The sequence below is a fragment of the Cherax quadricarinatus genome, chromosome 58, assembly GCF_038502225.1.
Source record: "Cherax quadricarinatus isolate ZL_2023a chromosome 58, ASM3850222v1, whole genome shotgun sequence".
NCBI classification, from domain to species: Eukaryota; Metazoa; Arthropoda; class Malacostraca; order Decapoda; family Parastacidae; genus Cherax; species Cherax quadricarinatus.
The window spans coordinates 9,258,370-9,276,365 of record NC_091349.1 but is presented as its reverse complement, the minus strand read 5'-3'; the positions used below and the strand labels follow the sequence as shown (position 1 = coordinate 9,276,365).

The 17,996-nt window shown below is 41.2% G+C and overlaps 1 protein-coding gene across 3 annotated transcripts in view; it reads left to right on the top strand.

The window, feature by feature from the left end:
* Positions 1 to 17,996, top strand: part of LOC128697980 (carboxylic ester hydrolase) — a 132,776-nt gene that overhangs the window by 93,690 nt on the left and 21,090 nt on the right. For all 3 annotated transcript variants that reach the window (XM_070097593.1, XM_070097592.1, XM_070097594.1), the window contains exons 2-8: positions 2,760 to 3,183; positions 6,588 to 6,743; positions 9,012 to 9,159; positions 9,765 to 9,950; positions 10,722 to 10,912; positions 12,797 to 12,947; positions 14,453 to 14,631. In XM_070097593.1, coding sequence (XP_069953694.1) covers positions 2,761 to 3,183; positions 6,588 to 6,743; positions 9,012 to 9,159; positions 9,765 to 9,950; positions 10,722 to 10,912; positions 12,797 to 12,947; positions 14,453 to 14,631 — 1,434 coding nt within the window. In that variant the 5' untranslated portion in view covers position 2,760. The remainder of the gene's footprint in view (positions 1 to 2,759; positions 3,184 to 6,587; positions 6,744 to 9,011; positions 9,160 to 9,764; positions 9,951 to 10,721; positions 10,913 to 12,796; positions 12,948 to 14,452; positions 14,632 to 17,996) is intronic.

Genomic DNA, 17,996 nt, shown 5'->3' with positions numbered 1-17,996 from the left:
GATGATGTAGTGTTTGTTCACTTGTAGGATGAATGTAGTGTTTGTTCACTTGTAGGATGATGTAGTGTTTGTTCACTTGTAGGATGATGTAGTGTTTGTTCACTTGTAGGATGATGTAGTGTTTGTTCACTTGTAGGATGATGTAGTGTTTGTTCACTTGTAGGATGAATGTAGTGTTTGTTCACTTGTAGGATGAATGTAGTGTTTGTTCACTTGTAGGATGAATGTAGTGTTTGTTCGCTTGTAGGATGAATGTAGTGTTTGTTCACTTGTAGGATGATGTAGTGTATGGAAGTGAGGTGGGACGAATCATTTGTTATATTATACTGTGTTTAGTTTTTCTGTGGTGAGGTGTGGAGATTGTTATTTTCTAACCTTTATTTGTTTCGTAATTTATTGAGGTGTTATGTATTATGTATTTGATATGAAGTTTAATATACAACAATAATAAGTGTGTAAACAATTTTCGGATAATTGAGAATGTCTTCGTACTTACAGTTTTATGTAAAATGTAAATACCTGTGACATTCTTTGGGTTATATTGCATATTGTGTTTATGGCTGCAATTTTGGATGTAATAAACCCACCTGTATTTGAAGCTGTGGGCTGTCTTTAGTTTAGTTAAATGTATGTTATGTGTGATGGTTGGGGTATTTTTTGGGGGGTATCAAACTTTTTTAGTTGAACGTGTGTTTTCTTATGTATAAGTTTAGTGCTAAGGCAGGGAATGTGGAGTTTTCTTTTGTTATATATAAGGGATACGTTTCATTGCTTACATTGTCTACATGTATAATTGTGTATTGCGTTTTTCAATAAAATAAAATAAAAAATGTCAATATACTGATTCATAAGATGACCCTCACCTCTTTTGATACGCCTATAAATTCCTTTCTTATGCCCTAGTAGATATTTCAGCCTATTATTCATCCATTTTGGGTCATTTCTATTTGATCTAATTTCTTTATACGGGATAAACGTTCTTTGAGCAGCATGTATAGTGTTCAGAAAGCTGTCATATTGATAGCTCTCTTCGTTACCCCAGTCAACAGATGATAAGTGTTCTCTAAGCCCATCGTAATCTGCTAAGCGAAAATCTGGGACTGTTACTGAGTTATCCCTACTATCATACTTTCATTAAATGCTAAATGTAATTGATTTGTGGTCGCTAGCACCCAGTTCATCTGAAACTTCTAAATTATTAACAAGGGATTCATTGTTTGCCAGAACTAAGTCAAGCAGGTTATTACCCCTTTTAGGTTCTGTCACAAACTGCTTCAAAAAACAATCCTGAACTACTTCTAAGAAGTCGTATGATTCTAAATTCCCAGTCAAGAAATTCCAATCAATATGACTAAAGTTAAAGTCTCCTAGAATTACTACATTATCGTGCCTTGTGGCCCTAACAATTTCCTCCCATAGTAGTCTCCCTTGGTCCCTATCTAAGTTTGGGGGACGGTATATCACACCTAAAATTAATTTTTCATGCCCTCTGAAAATTCTATCCAAACAGACTCTGTATGTGTTACTTCAGACTTAATACCAGTTTTTATGCAACAGTTCAAGCGATCTCTGACATACAATGCCACCCCACCCCCGTTCCCTACACTTCTATCTACTTGGAACAATTTAAAACCCTTAATGTGACATTCCGCAGGCATGTTCCGACTTTTTGAATTAAACCACGTCTCAGTTATAGCAAATACATCAATGTTACCTGCACTAGCAACTAGTCTCAACTCGTCCATCTTATTCCTAGCACTGCGATTATTTGTGTAATATATATTTAAAGACCCTCCTCTCTCTTTACCCTTCCTGCTCCTTTCTGTTATTCCACTAAACCTATTACTGTCCTTGTCAATTAGTGCCACTGGCTTTCCAATATCCACCTCATTTTGCCTATTACTAGTTCTCCTAGTACTCATATAAGAATGAAGGAACACTGAAAAAGGCCTGCTGACCCAAAATGAGCAGATCTTTCTCAAACCCAAACCCTCTAACAAAGATATTTGGTAAAATTTGTGCATGTGGTCATCGTGACGTTTAAGAGGAAAATATCAGCAACAAGCCTCGAAGCACGCATGTATTGTTTGTGTTCTTATACAATACGAAGGATGCTTGTAAACAGGATAAACACCACTAATTTGCGCATTTGTGTTTGTGAGGCCGCTGTATAGCCCTTGTGGCTTAGCGCTTCTTTTTTTATTATAATAATAGTAATGTGTTTGTGAGTTGAGTTTAGTGGAAGAGAATTCAGGGTTACAGCGCTTTAGGTTTGTATTATGTGACCTCACGGGATGGCAGTAAGTGGTTGAAATAGGTATTAATAAGGTCTTGAGGATATCTCTCCAAGAAAGAACTCGAAATAATGGATTCACATTGGATAAATTTAGATTTAGAAAGGGTATAGAAAAACATTGGTTTGCAAATGTAATCAGTCCATCAGCCTTGGAGGTAAGAACATAAGAAAGAAGGAGCACTTCAGCAGGCCTACTGGCCAATTCTAGGCAGGTGTACATATTAATAATTGCAATAAATAAGGAAAGTGTACACAATATAGGTTCTCGTATGACTTAACACCTTCATAAGTCGCATTCAAGATACATATCTACACTACATAAATATTATTTTCCTATCAACACAAATTACAGGAAAATTATAAAAAAATTTCCACTTTAAAGTTGCTGAATAATTTAATAATTTTGTAGTGAAGATGACTATCAGTTGTACACTAAGTTATCAAGATAAACTTTTCTAAACAGGATGTTAAGGTGTGTAGTGATGGTGATGGTGGTAGCTGTCAGTACTACAGAAGATGGGGAAGGGGATGTTACACCCAGTTCCTCTCGCTCGTCCACTTCTGTTTTCTCCTCCCCTTCCTGGTCTTCTGCTTCATTCTCTCCTCCTTCATATCTATATTCCACTCATGCTCCTTTCTCTTTCTTCTCTATCTCTCTGCCCTCCGCTTCCTTCTCTCGGCCACCGTGTCTACCTTCCACTTCTGGTCCTTCCTCTCCCTCTTCTAACTCTCCACCCTCCTCTTCCTCCACTGATGGAGACTCGCTGGTATGGACACAACTTGGATGGGTGACCGGGGTACAGGAGACATCCACCAAGGGCAGGAACTTCTACTCCTACTACAACATTCCCTACGCCAAACCTCCGCTGGGGAAGCTTCGCTTCAAGGTCAGTACCACAAAGTCTCCTCAGGGTAGGATGTAATTTCCTTTAATAAGAGGTGAAAACATTACATTAGGTGGCCCGGTGGCCTGGTGGCTAAAGCTCCCACTTCACACACGGAGGGCCCGGGTTCGATTCCCGGCGGGTGGAAACATTTCGACACGTTTCCTTACACCTGTTGTCCTGTTCACCTAGCAGCAAATAGGTACCTGGGTGTTAGTCGACTGGTGTGGGTCGCATCCTGGGGGACAAGATTGAGGACCCCAATGGAAATAAGTTAGACAGTCCTCGATGACGCACTGACTTTCTTGAGTTATCCTGGGTGGCTAACCTTCCGGGGTTAAAAATCCGAACGAAATCTTATCTTATCTTACATCTTTAGCTATATTACATCGTACGATGACAAAATCTCACTGTTACATTGTTTAGTTTTGCTTAGAACGTTATATAATCAGCAAAGTGTAAAACGTTGTCACATATAAAGTTGGCTGGATATAGAGAACATAATATGCACTTCATAGACAATGCTAGGCTAAGGATGTAGGTCCAGTCAGTCTTGAAAGAAAAAAAGGTTTCAAGAGACAGTATATTTTGTCTGTCACAGAAGCTCAGCCAGTGAAATTTTTCAGCAACTGTCCACTTCCCCACGAAGTGGAGGAACTGATAAGAGTGCCGCTAACATGAGCTAAAGGAGGAACAATCTATATCTACAGTTTCATTCTGTGACTCAGTAGTCAGTAGTATTTGGAGGAGTGTGGCACACATGTATTTTAGTTTAGTTGTCATATATCGGTGCAAAAATAAAGATTTACAATTGTAAGGTCAGTTATGGAAATATAAACACATATGCAGTATAATGTGATCCTTTATTGACTACGTTTCGCCCACACAGTGGGCTTTTTCAAGTCACAAACAGAACTACCTGGGGTGGAAGGAACGCGAGTATTTATAGTCAGGTTCAGAATGCTGAGGTCAGGTGGAGAATGCTGCATCTGATGATGTACCGAGTGGGGTTATAGAGTCTAAAATCTTGGGTAGCTTGGAAAGGAGATTGGATAAGTTTGTGAGCAGACCTTCTACAGTGTTCTTATGTGGGATAGCGATGAAGAAGTTTCTTGGCAAGTGGTTCAGCTATGTTATAGAAGCCATTATTCTGGTTGAAGTTGTCGGATATAGAAATAAGTGATGATTCCAGGATTCTTCGGTATTGAGTGTTGTCTTCTGTGGCGATAAGTCTTGAGTTTCTGTAGTTTATCAAGTGGTTGTGTGAATTACGGTGTTGTACGCAGGCATTCCTTGTGTCGTCAGACCTGCTTGCGTATTGGTGTTCTGAAATACGTGTTTGGAGGTCCCTTGATGTTTCGCCCACGTATAACTTGTTGCAGTCATTACAAGGGATTATGTATACCCCTGCAGAGGGTGGAAGCTTGTCCTGTCTATCACTGGCAATGTCCTTGATGGTCGTGGTTGTGGAGGTAGATACTTGAAATGAGGTATTGGAAAAGATGTTGGAAACGTGTTTGGCAATGGAGTTGGTGGGAAGGACTATGTATCTCTTCTCGGCAGTGTCTTCTCTGGGTGTGTTGAAGATGTTTAATGCCCGTCGTCTGCAGTCTCTGATGAAGTGACGAGGATAGTGGAGTTTAGAAAATACTTGTTCAATCATCGTGCATTCTTCAAGAAACTCATTGCTGCAGATTCTGAGTGCACGCAGGAAGAAGCCTATAATTACACCACGTTTGGTTTTGGTGTCGTGGTGAGAGTAAAAGTGGAGAAGATCGTTTTGGTTGGTGGGTTTTCGATAGACTTTAAAACGAAGTTCGTGGTCAGCTTTGCAAAGCAGAACAACAAGGAAAGGAAGAGTGTTGTCGACTTCTTCTTCAAATGTGAACTGGATTGAAGGCTCGACCTGGTTGAGCTTGTCTTGGAGAGCTTTAACATTGAAGCGTTTAGGAGTTATGAGGAGAATGTCGTCAACATAACGGAGCCAGGTGACAGACGAAGGAATAATGGTGGAGAAACGTTCGGCTTCTAGATGTTCCATGTACCAACTCCATTGCCAAACACGTTTCCAACATCTTTTCCAATACCTCATTTCAAGTATCTACCTCTACAACCACGACCATCAAGGACATTACCAGTGATAGACAGGACAAGCTTCCACCCTCTGCAGGGGTATACATAATCCCTTGTAATGACTGCAACAAGTTATACGTGGGCGAAACATCAAGGGACCTCCAAACACGTATTTCAGAACACCAATACGCAAGCAGGTCTGACGACACAAGGAATGCCTGCGTACAACACCGTAATTCACACAACCACTTGATAAACTACAGAAACTCAAGACTTATCGCCACAGAAGACAACACTCAATACCGAAGAATCCTGGAATCATCACTTATTTCTATATCCGACAACTTCAACCAGAATAGTGGCTTCTATAACATAGCTGAACCACTTGCCAAGAAACTTCTTCATCGCTATCCCACATAAGAACACTGTAGAAGGTCTGCTCACAAACTTATCCAATCTCCTTTCCAAGCTACCCAAGATTTTAGACTCTATAACCCCACTCGGTACATCATCAGATGCAGCATTCTCCACCTGACCTCAGCATTCTGAACCTGACTATAAATACTCGCGTTCCTTCCACCCCAGGTAGTTCTGTTTGTGACTTGAAAAAGCCCACTGTGTGGGCGAAACGTAGTCAATAAAGGATCACATTATACTGCATATGTGTTTATATTTCCATTGTGTCGGTATTTTATACCATTTATTTCCAAGGTCAGTTATGTCTACGTGTCAACGGTATATAAACCAAGAGGCGTGTATCTTTTGCTCTATATACATCCAGTTACTTATCTGCGTATATACACAAAGAGGTGTTTGTGTATATACACAGTGCTTGTTTTCATCCCTATTTTAGGGATTGAAGTATTCTTGACTGGTGGTGGACAGGTAACATTCAGCCTTAATAATCCTCATGCAGTCGACAGGCATTAAACCCAATAAAGGAAGTAGCCTCAGAGTGCAGTTCTGACATTACTAACATCAACAGCGAAGGCTATGTATAAATCAAATTCCAAGGTCTACGGTTAACGGTAATTATTATTATTATTATTATTATTATTATTATTATTATTATTATTATTATTATTATTATTAAAATAAAGTTAACGGTAATAGTGTACCAACGCTGCCACCGAAAGAAAACATTATTGGACACTTTAATCCTGTTAAAGATATAAAATATTGTTCTAATGAGTAAACTTGCTATATTTATTAGATTTTCGGCTATTTTTTTTTTTACCTTTTGACCTGTGTATGGGTACCGGCAATAATAAAAAGTGTACTTACACTTTATATTTATTTGTATGCATGGATATATATGTATATATACATTTTAGGATCCAGTGGAGGCTGATCCCTGGGAGGGGGTGAGAGTGGGAAAACGAGAGTATCCTACTCCTTGCATCCAGATCCCGCATCTTACCATGGTCAGCGGGGGGACTGAGATGATTGGCCACGAGGACTGTCTTTACCTCAATGTTTTCTCTAGTAAGGTGAGTACCTTTATTGAATAATGCCTTTCCTAAAAAAATAATGTCAGGTTCTCTCTTGATTAATTAGGTCAGTTTTCTTGCTAATAGAGTATTTATTTTTACTCATAAGAGGGTGTTATTGAATTAGACACATATGCAACTCTTGGGTATCTTTATTGAGGAAACGTTTCGCCACACAGTGGCTTCATCAGTCCATATAAATGAGAAACTTGAAGAACAGGAGGCTATTTCATAAGAGGCTATTTCATGGGATGGAGAGATGTTTACAGTTCCTGGTAATTCACTTATCCTCACGTATCTCATAGAAATCACAGATATTGTTGACAGTATCAATGTTGGCTTTAAGTATTATGTACAAATTTCATTAATAAGCATATAAGTGTATTTCAGTAGACTAAGGTTGAGGTGAACGTTAAGTAGTAACGTTCAGGACGTGTCAGCCACCAGTATTACTAATGAAGTGTACCATCCAGCGAGTCCTGTGGAATTTTTTTTACATAATTTCCTAAATGTAGAACATATAAATGAATAATATAATAATTGCGTATTAAAATGTAATGCTATTTGGACCCTTCGAAAAATTTCGAGGAAGTGACGCCGCAGAGGAGAGACGCCATATTGAATTTAATGCGTGAACATTGGACTGAATCGTGCAATGTAATCAGGCGTTCTCTAAGGTCAATTGTTTTTTTTCGGCCTGAATTTATGATAGGGACCCGTGTTAATGTCCCCTGCTGAAGAATTGGGATAATACTATGGAAAACCCTTACAATTCGGCAATCAGGACGGAAAAATAGAGGACACCAATTCTCCCAGCAGCACACCTCAGCTAAGTGACTTTTACCCATAACGTACAGTACTTTTTTTGCGTTGGCTATCGTAAATTCTAGCTGCTAGTGTAAGGTTAGGGTGTGTTACATCAGCATTGTCTTCCAGTAATTAAATGGTAAGTGTTAATACTTAACACTTGCCATTTAAGCCTAACACTTACCATTTATCCTGCTGTATAGCCCTTGTGGCTTAGCGCTTCTTTTTGATTATAATAATAATAATAATATCATTTAGCCTAATCATATACAGTCCACACTATTTTATAATTTACCCTTATTGGTATTAATGATTATAACTTTAATTATTAAGTTAATGTCAGGTTTAGCTTTTTGTGAGATTGGAAGGGAGTGGTCATCGATGGAGTTACAGGTAGGCAATCTGCTGTGACTTAAGTCCCACTTACCTCACCCAAATTACTTGCAGGTAATAATTCAGGTAATGCCCTGTAAGCCTCCTGCAGGTAGGTTAACGCTCTCGCTTCACACGGCGAGGGCTTGGGTTCGATTCCCAGCCAGAGTAGAAACATTGGACGTGTTTCTTTCCACCTGTTGTCTATGTTCCCCATCAGTAAAATGGGTACCTGGGTGTTAGTCGACTGGTGTGGGTCGCATCCTGGGACACTGACCTAAGGAGGCCTGGTCACAGACCGGGCCGCGGGGGCGTTGACCCCCGGAACTCTCTCCAGGTAAACTCCAGGTATTAATTATCTCCAAATTAAGTTAAATATATTTCCATGTCAGTGTAAAGACTATAGCTTAATATAATATGATATTAATTATTAAGTTATCTTAAGATTTATTAAATATAATAGAACTCCAAGGACAAATATTGGATCCGCTCCTGAGAATAAAAGTTTCTATTCACTTGAATTAGTCTAAGTACTATGGTTGGCAGTATTAGGATAGGGTATAGTAACAGATGTTCCGGTCTTTACATGTAACGTATTTTGAAAAGTTTTGCTGCTGGAGGCCCGGCCTGGGACCAAACCACAAAAATAAACAGCTCCAAACAAGGTTCTTAGAAAAAAGGAAGACCCTCGTTTATGTTATATTTAAAAAATGAACCCCCCCCCCCATACACACATCTTTTCTGTTTTTAAGTAAGGAAGGTGTTTTCAAGGATTGCCGGGGGTGTTGAAATGTAGAAATGAGTTTTGTAAAAGCGGGAATAATACAAAGGCATTTGGGTGTGAATTAAGACAATTGACGAAGCGAGTTGTAGGGATGTGGGTGTGCTGTAAGAAGGAATGATTTTTAGAAATGAGAGTGAGTTGCGGGGATCTAGGAGTGAGCTGTATGACTGTCGCAGTGTTGACGTGAGTTGTGAAGGATGTATGTTTGATTTATAGTGGTGAGTGAAAATTACATGTAGGGTGTTAGTTGGGCGTGGTAGTGATGTATGACTATCCCTCCGACCTTCACCCTCGTCTCTTAACAGCCGAACCAGACAGAGGCAGGATTGCCAGTACTCGTGTACATCCATGGTGGAGCCTACTTCGGTGACAGCAGTAGTCGGTACCCTCCTCACGTCCTGCTTAACGAAGACATCGTTCTGGCCACAATGCAGTACAGACTTGGCATTTTTGGTGAGTCCTAACCACCTGGCATTGTGTACTTTATGTATACGTATGCCCACAAGATCTGTAAGGCCTGAAAACCTAGCATTTTGTACTAGTGGTTACTCGAAAATTCCTGAAATAAAACCCCGAATGGAAATATACCATTATGTTTGACAATGTTACATAATGTACTATGTATGTGTCCATAACATGTGTGTGCCCTCAAAACCATTGTAAAAGTTTAAAACTTCAGTTTGTAAAACCATATGTAGATTATTTTAAATAAAAGTCACTTATTTACTTATTTGGCAGTAGCATTCTTGACTTTATAAATAAAGTTAAATAAGAGAAGAACTTTTATAGCTTGATTTATAGAGAAAGCATTTCACATTAACTCATAATTTCGAGAAGAAATTTTAGATAACATTTCTCTCTGTTGTGAACCATTATAATTGTTGGCTTGATTTATGATCTAAAGTTTTATCTCTGTATTATGAGTTAATAGTTAAGTGTTCCAGCTATGGTATTGACAAAATGCTGTGCATCCTATAGGCTTTACACTTTTGACGATTTTTATATCCTAATGTGTTTTCCTCTAAGATCATCTCTGTGACTTTTTCGTTTCTTTTCAGGCTTCCTCTCCACCGAGGACGAGGTGATGCCTGGGAACCAGGGGCTGAAGGACCAGGCACTGGCCCTCCGCTGGGTCAAGACCAACGTGCGTCAGTTTGGAGGTGACCCTGAGAAGATCACTATCTTCGGGGAAAGTGCTGGAGGTGGATGTGTCCACTTTCAAGTACTCTCTCCCAAGACTGACGGTGAGTTAATGCGTAGCTTTATAATGCACCCCATACCCAGCCTGGGGGCAGCCAATGGATTACAGAGGGTGGTGCAAGAGACAAATGCAATATAAGGTGATCCTTTATTCTTTATTGCAGTGAGCTTTACGAAGTCACAAACAGATGACCCTGGAGAGGGAGGTCGAGTATATATAGGTGTGTGCAGTGAGGCAGAAAGTCAAATTAGGTACGAGACAAGTAGTAGGTGTGGAATCTGCCTAGCTTGGGTCAGCATTTCTATTACCGAGTTCCTCTGAGTTGCTAAATGGGAAGTCCCTCCAGAAGCATCCTGACGAGAGCCTTAGCTACATTGCAGTCATTTCAGGTTAAAAATTTTAGATATGGTAGTGAGTGCTTATTCTAAGATTCTCTTCCTTAACAATGAGTGGTGCGCCCTTGTAATTAATCAAAGTGGTTGGAGGAGTTTCGGTGTAAAACGCAGACGTTATCCATTCCGTCATCTCTGATAGTGCACTGTCGTCCAGACATCGATTTGTGGAGATCTCTGGATGTTTCCGCTACGTATATATTGTCGCAGTTGTATACCCCTGCTGTGGTTTGGACTAGTGGACACAGACACCCAAATAGTTTGTGACATAAAGACGACAAACGACTACACAGAAGGACTGAAGTTTAGATACAATTCCATATAGTTTTGCAATAGATGTTAAGACTAACCAATACATAATACTATCAAATTCATTCTGTTATCAAAAGCATCTGGTCAGAGATCTCTCCATCCTCCCACAGGACTGTTCGCTCGAGCAATCATTCAGTCTGGTTCGGCTATATGTCCACGGTCACTAGGAGATGCTCACAGGGATGTTGCTTACCACACTGCTGCTGTGGTAGGATGTCATCAGTGGGATTCCTACGAGTTGTTGCAGTGTCTGCAGGAGGCCAGGGCGGAGGAGCTGGTCTTGATTCTGCCCAAGTACATTGTGAGTAAACTATTCTTTGTAACCAGCCTATACTTTGTGAGTGTGGGATATTTTGGATCTAAAAAATACTTTGTGAGTAAACAATATGAGTAAACTTTTTGTGAGAATACTAAACTTTGTTAATATACTATGCTTTGAGAGTAAACAGTACTTTGTAAGAGTTTGCTTCGTACGCGCTGAACTTTTTTTCAGCAGTTGGGTTTTCCGGCGCTTTCATTCAAGTCACAGCTTTCAGTGATGGTTAGACTAGCTCCCTCCATACATATGCTGAGGTTTAAAATGTGGTTACTCTGTGCCATGTTTTTTTTTTTTTTGTATATAGGCACTTGAGCTTTGGAACGAAAGTTATATGAATAGAAACTGAAATTTGCAAGTTAGATTTTGAGAAGCCATTGTCAGAAAACTCGAAGTGACCTGATCCGAGAGAGATAACCCCCCCCCTCCTACATGTCATAATCCTAACGCCTAGTACCACAACCTATACAAGAGACTTATCCTTCTAAAGACATATTCATCTATTTTTTTTCATCTTGACATCCTAATTCTTTACTGCAGTATTTCAATAGGATAAATTTGATATCACACAATTGTTTTAGAACAAAAGAATGAATGAAGAATGAAAACTATACGATGAGGCATTCCCAGTTTGCTAAATACAGTTGTCAAATTGGCATCTACAAAACCCAAAACCAATTTGAACTTTCTATTAGAGAGGAGATTTAGGGGTAAGAATTCAAAGCAGATAAGAAGCATTTTCCAGTTATCACACAGAAATTAATATTGCAATTTGTTTCAGGAAACTGGCAAATTACCACTTACACACCTAATAACAATGCAAACCTTTGAGCGAAACACGCCGGTACTGAAAGTTTGAAGCCAGTCATAATGGGAATTCCTGTTAATTATAAATGAGACACTTATTCTGGAAACGTTTCGCCACACAGTGGCTTCTTCAGTCCAATGCAGAAAAAGGTGGAAGATGAGGAGTTTGAAGTAATCAGTCCCTCAGCCCTAAGTCGATGTGTTCAGTCCAGTCTTGACAAAAGTGCAGCATATTCGCGGTGATGGGGCCTATATTCTGATGAGAGACATGATGAAGCAGTGGTAGGCGGAGTCACCAACGAACAAAGCCACTAGTGAAAGTGGTTCAAACTCCTCATTTTCCACCTTTCTCTGCATGGGACTGAAGAAACCAATGTGTAGTAAAACCTAAATGTTGCAAAAGTGTCTCATTTACCAACGTTCCGGTTTTGTAAACCGTTTATTCACATTCCTGTTAATACATGAGAACCAATATGTCTCACTTTTTTAACATATTTTTTTTTTATTTTTTTTTTTTTTGCCTTCGTAGCTTGAAACTGTATTGAATTATCCTCGAAACATCAAGTTCATAAGTTTGAAAAGGGTATTTTAAAATAAAATAACTTTGCACCTACACAGTCGAGTAACAATCTGAAAAATTTACAAGATATATCAGTATTAAAAGTTTGAAACAAATTAGTAACTTCGAAAACCACTTTAGGTATCCCTTTCTGATGAATACCTAACATTATTCCTTACAGTAGAGGTATTTCATATGAATACAGAATTCCATTAGAATTTTACCTAATGTGTTGCTTTATATATTTTGAGGTTACGGATAAATTGTGAGTCATTCTCCAGTCACATTATAATCTATCTTAACCATATAAATAGTTTAAATACTGAACGTTCTTATAGATTCCTCATCCTATCTGCTGCTCTTTATACTCTTCCTCTACCCCTCTTAATCACTCTTCCCTTCCCCATTTTACTTCCTCATCTTCCCCCATCTCACCTTGGTTGTATCAATAGCCTCACTATCTACATGACACTTCTCTTCTCTTACCGTGTGGCGTCCTGCAGAAGTGGCGTTACCTCCCGATATTGTTGGGGCCGCGAGTGGACGGGGATTTCCTTCCTGACGATCCAGAGGTGTTGGCAAGAGATGGTCGTCACAAGAAAGTGGACATCATATCTGGCATCACGTCTCATGATGGAGGTGCTTTTGTTACTGGTATGTCTCTTCTGTTTGACACTTCTTTAAGTATATCTATTGGACCCTCAGCATATGAAGCGAGAGCTTTTGCCACCAGGCCACTGGCCAGGCAAAATACTGGATAATTATCTCTTTCATGTACTGTGCATATTATCAACAAATAACCATATTAAATCTCACTTCGCGTGAAATACTTAATGTAATAAGACTTTTGTGCGTGTACCTGGTGGCGGGAATGATGTTGCTTTATTGAGTTCTTGGTACACAGTGTTTAAATTGTACTGGGACCCAACCTGCTGGGTCCCGGCTGCGGAAGACAGGAGTGGGACTGAGCTATTGTCTGAAGGTTTTCGTAGCGCCTAATAAGGAAGAGAGAGGGTCATACGGGCTGAGCATGGTAGGCCTATGTACCAAGGCCTGTGTACCAAGAACTCAATAAAGCAACATTCATTCCCGCCACCAGGTACACACACAAAAGTCTTATTACATTAAGTATTTCACGCAGGGTGAGATTTAATATGGTTATTTGTTGATAATATGCACAGTACATGAAAGAGATAATTATCCAGTATTTTCCTCCAGTATTTTGCCTGGCCCGTGCCCTGGTGGCAAAATCTCTCGCTTCACACGCTGAGGGTCTGGGTCCAATTACCGCCAAGGGTGGAAACATAGGGCGTGTTTCCTTACACTGGTTGTCTATGTTCACTCGTCAGTAAAATGGGTACCTGGGTGTTAGTCGACTGGTGTGGGTCACATCTTAGGACAAAACTGACCTAATTTGCCTGATATGCTCTGCATAACAAGCGGCTTTCTATATAGTAGTATGTCGTTGATGTCAGCTAGGCCTGTATACCTTGTACATGTACTTGTGGTAAAGATATTAACATTCCTTCAGGCTAGATGCTCTCAGCACCATGTATAGTAGAGCCAAATGATACCTCTACAGCTTAGTTGCTAAATCTGTGGTGCACCATATAGGCATGTTAGTTGCTAGATCTCTGGTGCGCCATATAGGCATGTTAGTTTCTCAATCTGTGGTGCACCATATAGGCATGTTAGTTTCTAAATCTGTGGTGCACCATATAGCATGACCTACTTCATCTAGTGGACTCAGTCCGCACGTAACCACGTCTTTGTCCCACTTCTTCCTCTGGCTTGACTATAAACGTCTGCGGTTTCATGTATATATGACGTCTCTCATTAAATATATCCAGGTGTTGTAAATGTGTCCTGTTCATTAATTTGTCGTTATTTGATCTAATTATACATACATTTTTCTTGAAACTAGTTAAAATAATATTAATAATGATATTCTCTCTCGCTGGGTTCATTCTTATGTCTGGTAAAAGAGACGCATCAGTCATTGTATTGTGTTCCATGAAGCACAAAACCCACGTGAGGGAAGCAACACAAAGCGAAGCAGAGGCTCCACCCTCTCAGTCACGCTATAGGTGGTCCCGATCGCTGACCAATCTGATTTAAGCATAATTTCCCTTTACACTCACACTTCGTGGGTAATGCAGCTATGTACAGCCAAGAGGAGCAGCTCAAGGCCCTGCAGGAGAGATTCCCTGACCTGGGTCCAGTATCCATGTCCTTGAAATGTATCGACGACAACCCACTTCTGCTGGCCAACAGGATGTTTCACCACTACCTGGGAGGTGTGAACCTGGACCAGGCCGACCCTGATGATGTCATGAAGGTGAGAATGGTTATTGTTGTTTGGCTTCGTAAAACAATATTTTAAATTTAAAATTTACGTATATTATTATTATATTAATAGGGAAGGCATAAATAATACTATTCCAGTTCTAAACAAAACTAATAAGAGGAATCTATTAAAATTTCCTAACTTAATCCCTATCCGGAAATAAAAAAATAACTTAAATAGCTTGCAGTTTACCCAAACATATCTCGGAAAATCCACTAATTTCGTCCTTGGTCAATTTGTCTCTCAACCCTTGAGTAGAGAGGACGTGTGCTGCTGCTACCCCCTGGTGTTGACTGGGTGCAGTAATATTTTCACAACATGGCGCAGGCTTGTCGCCGGAGGGTTAATACAGTCTGTATTGAATTAACCAGTGGAGCTATCACGGGGCCGTCTATGGAGTTACTTCTACCAGCAATAATTAGAGACACCTACGGCGTAGCTACTGAAGAGATTTGTGGACTTGCCTTGAATGGCACGAAGAGGATATTTCTTAAATTCAATTCGGCGAGTATGTATGAGACAGTGGTGAACAAGTTTCAGGAAGTGGCCATACCTGTGAATCATGCTGTCACGGTGAGGATGCATGAAGTATCAAGTTACTTCACTTGGGTGAAGATCAGGAATGTGCCATTCGAGGCGGATGCATCTGACATAAGGTTTGCCATGAGTAAATATGGGACGGTACACACGGTCACTGCAGGAAGATGGTCAGCTGGTACGTATATGGGGATACCTGAGGGTACATACTCTGCAAAGATGACGATACGACATCCTATACCGTCGTATGTGGTGATGGAAGATTTCAGAACTCAGGTATTTGTGACATATGCAGGGCAACGATGCACTTGTCGTTTGTGTGGGTCGTATGAACACCTGGCAGCGCAATGTGGTAGAGGACGTGGAGACAACGACCTGCAACAACGAAGAAACGTAGAGGTGAGGAGAGTGGAGCAAGAGCAGCCTTTTTCGACACTGACTCCGCAGAGTGCGTCATGGAGTGAGGTTGAGAGGGCAGAGAAGATGGCAGGTGCTACGAGTGGGGGGGACTCCCCTTCCTTGGACGTGGTTCAGGCATTGGAGGAGATCATCGCAGAAGTGAATGATAGCAAGGAGGAAGCATCGATAAGGACGACGCTTGTGGATATTTTGGGCACGGGGCCTTATCAGGAAGAAGGCACGGTCCTGGATCTTGAGACTACTATGGAGGACAGAGGGGCGAAGGTAGTTCGTCCTAAGGTGTGTGACAAGGCTGCCTTGTCGGTGAATACGGTGGAGGTTGAGGTTCATCGTGGTGATGAGCTTGATGACGAGATGCAGGTCGACGGTACGACGCAAAAGCGCGCAGCAGTGCTTTATGATTCAGATGAAGTGCTTACGCCCGCACAACGTTCAGGGAAGAAAACATGGGCGGATGTCACGCAGAGGGGTTCAAAAGACACTCAGGGACAGGGATCGAGTAAGAGTGCACAAAAAGGGGGGGGGAGGGATAAGAGTGCAATGAGGCGATCAGGTGACAAAAAGGGAGGGAAACCTTCTTTGTCGGTTTTAAGTGCTTGACATTGAACATCAACGGTTTGAGGTCGCAGAGAAAGTGTGAGTGGTTTAGGGAGTTTTTGGAGCGTCATGGTGTTGACGTTGTGTTCTTGCAGGAGCATAATTATAGACATGGTTATGAGTTGAAGGTGGAGGGATATAAGGTGTATGTTGAACAATCAGTCAGATTGAAAGGCGGTGTGGCTATATTGGTAAAGGAAACTAGCCCGTTGGTTGTCAGGCATTGTGAAGGGGGGGAGGGGAGGGTGATACGTGTGGATGGATTATGGGGTCAGGTACAGATGACGTTGGTGTGTGTGTATGGCCCGGCAGAGGGACACGTACGCATTAAGAATAAATTTGTGAGGGACGTGCTGGTTTACTACTTGCGTGGATTGCCAGGGGTAGCCGTGATAGGTGATTGGAACTGTGTGATAAGGCGTAAGGATGTGGAACCGAGGGGGCGGGGCATTGTATGGGAATATTGGGAGAATTGTTATCAGGGGTGGGTTTGATCGATATCTGTGGGGGGGGGGGGGGAGGTAGAGCATACATTTATTAGGCGTGGGTATGCTGCTAGGCTCAATCGTTTGTACGTCCCCAGAAGGGTAGTAATACATAGGGTGAGGGTGTTGGATGTGGTATTTTCTGATCATAGGGGTGTTATGGTGGATTTGGGTTGGGAGGGGTTGCCACGAAGGGGTAGGGGTTATTGGAAGTTAAATGTAAAGTTGTTGCATGAAGAAGAATATAGACAGTCATTTAAACAGTTTTGGGAGGGGTTGGAGGCAGAAGCGCCTGGGAATGGTGATCTGGTTAGATGGTGAGACTCGGTGGCGAAATCAGGTATTAAGGATTTTTATGTACGTAATGGGAGGGAATATAATAGGTTAAAGTATGGGTTTCAATTTTATCTTGAGGGGCAGTTGAGGGCTTGCTACGAACGTGGGAGGGTTAGTTACCCGGTGGGAGATATTGAGGGATTAAAGGAGAGCATTAGGGATTTGCAAAATGAAAGATTTGATGGTGCACGCGTTTTGGCGGGGTTGGAGGTGTTATGGGGTGATTGTTCAATGTAATGAAGGAAGATGGGGCAATGGGTGAGCAGCAAAGGACTGCTGTTGTGTTATGGGGTGATAGAAGATTACCGTGCAATATCGCTTATGTGCGGTGATTATAAGTTATTTGCAAGGGTATTAGGGAACAGAATCAAACAGGTTTTAGGTAAAGATTTGATGGTGCACGCGTTTTGGCGGGGTTGGAGGTGTTATGGGGTGATAGGCCATCGGCGTGTGTATTGAGAGGACAGCGTAAGAGGAGAGCGGCGATGGAGATGATGGGATTAACTGTTCATGTGGGGATGGGAGGGTATAGGGAAGGGCAGGTATTGATGTCGACTGAAGGTATGAGGGGATATCTTGATGCATGGTTTAGGTCATATGCACAACATGTGGGTATACGAGATGATGCTTTAAGGGAAATGGGTGGTTATGTGCAATGCGAGCTTGATGGTAGAGATAGGGAGACTTTGGAAGGACAGATTACGGAAGGGGAAATTTGGCAAGCTATAGCAGGTGCAAGTTTAGGTAAGGCACCGGGTGTAGACAGGTTGCCTAATGATTTTTATGTTAAGAACTGGGAAGTATTGAGGAGATTTTTAGTCAGATTGTTCAATGTAATGAAGGAAGATGGGGCAATGGGTGAGCAGCAAAGGACTGCTGTTGTTGTATTAGTGCCGAAGGGTAGACAGACCACGGTAGAAGATTACCATGCAATATCGCTTATGTGCGGTGATTATAAGTTATTTGCAAGGGTATTAGGGA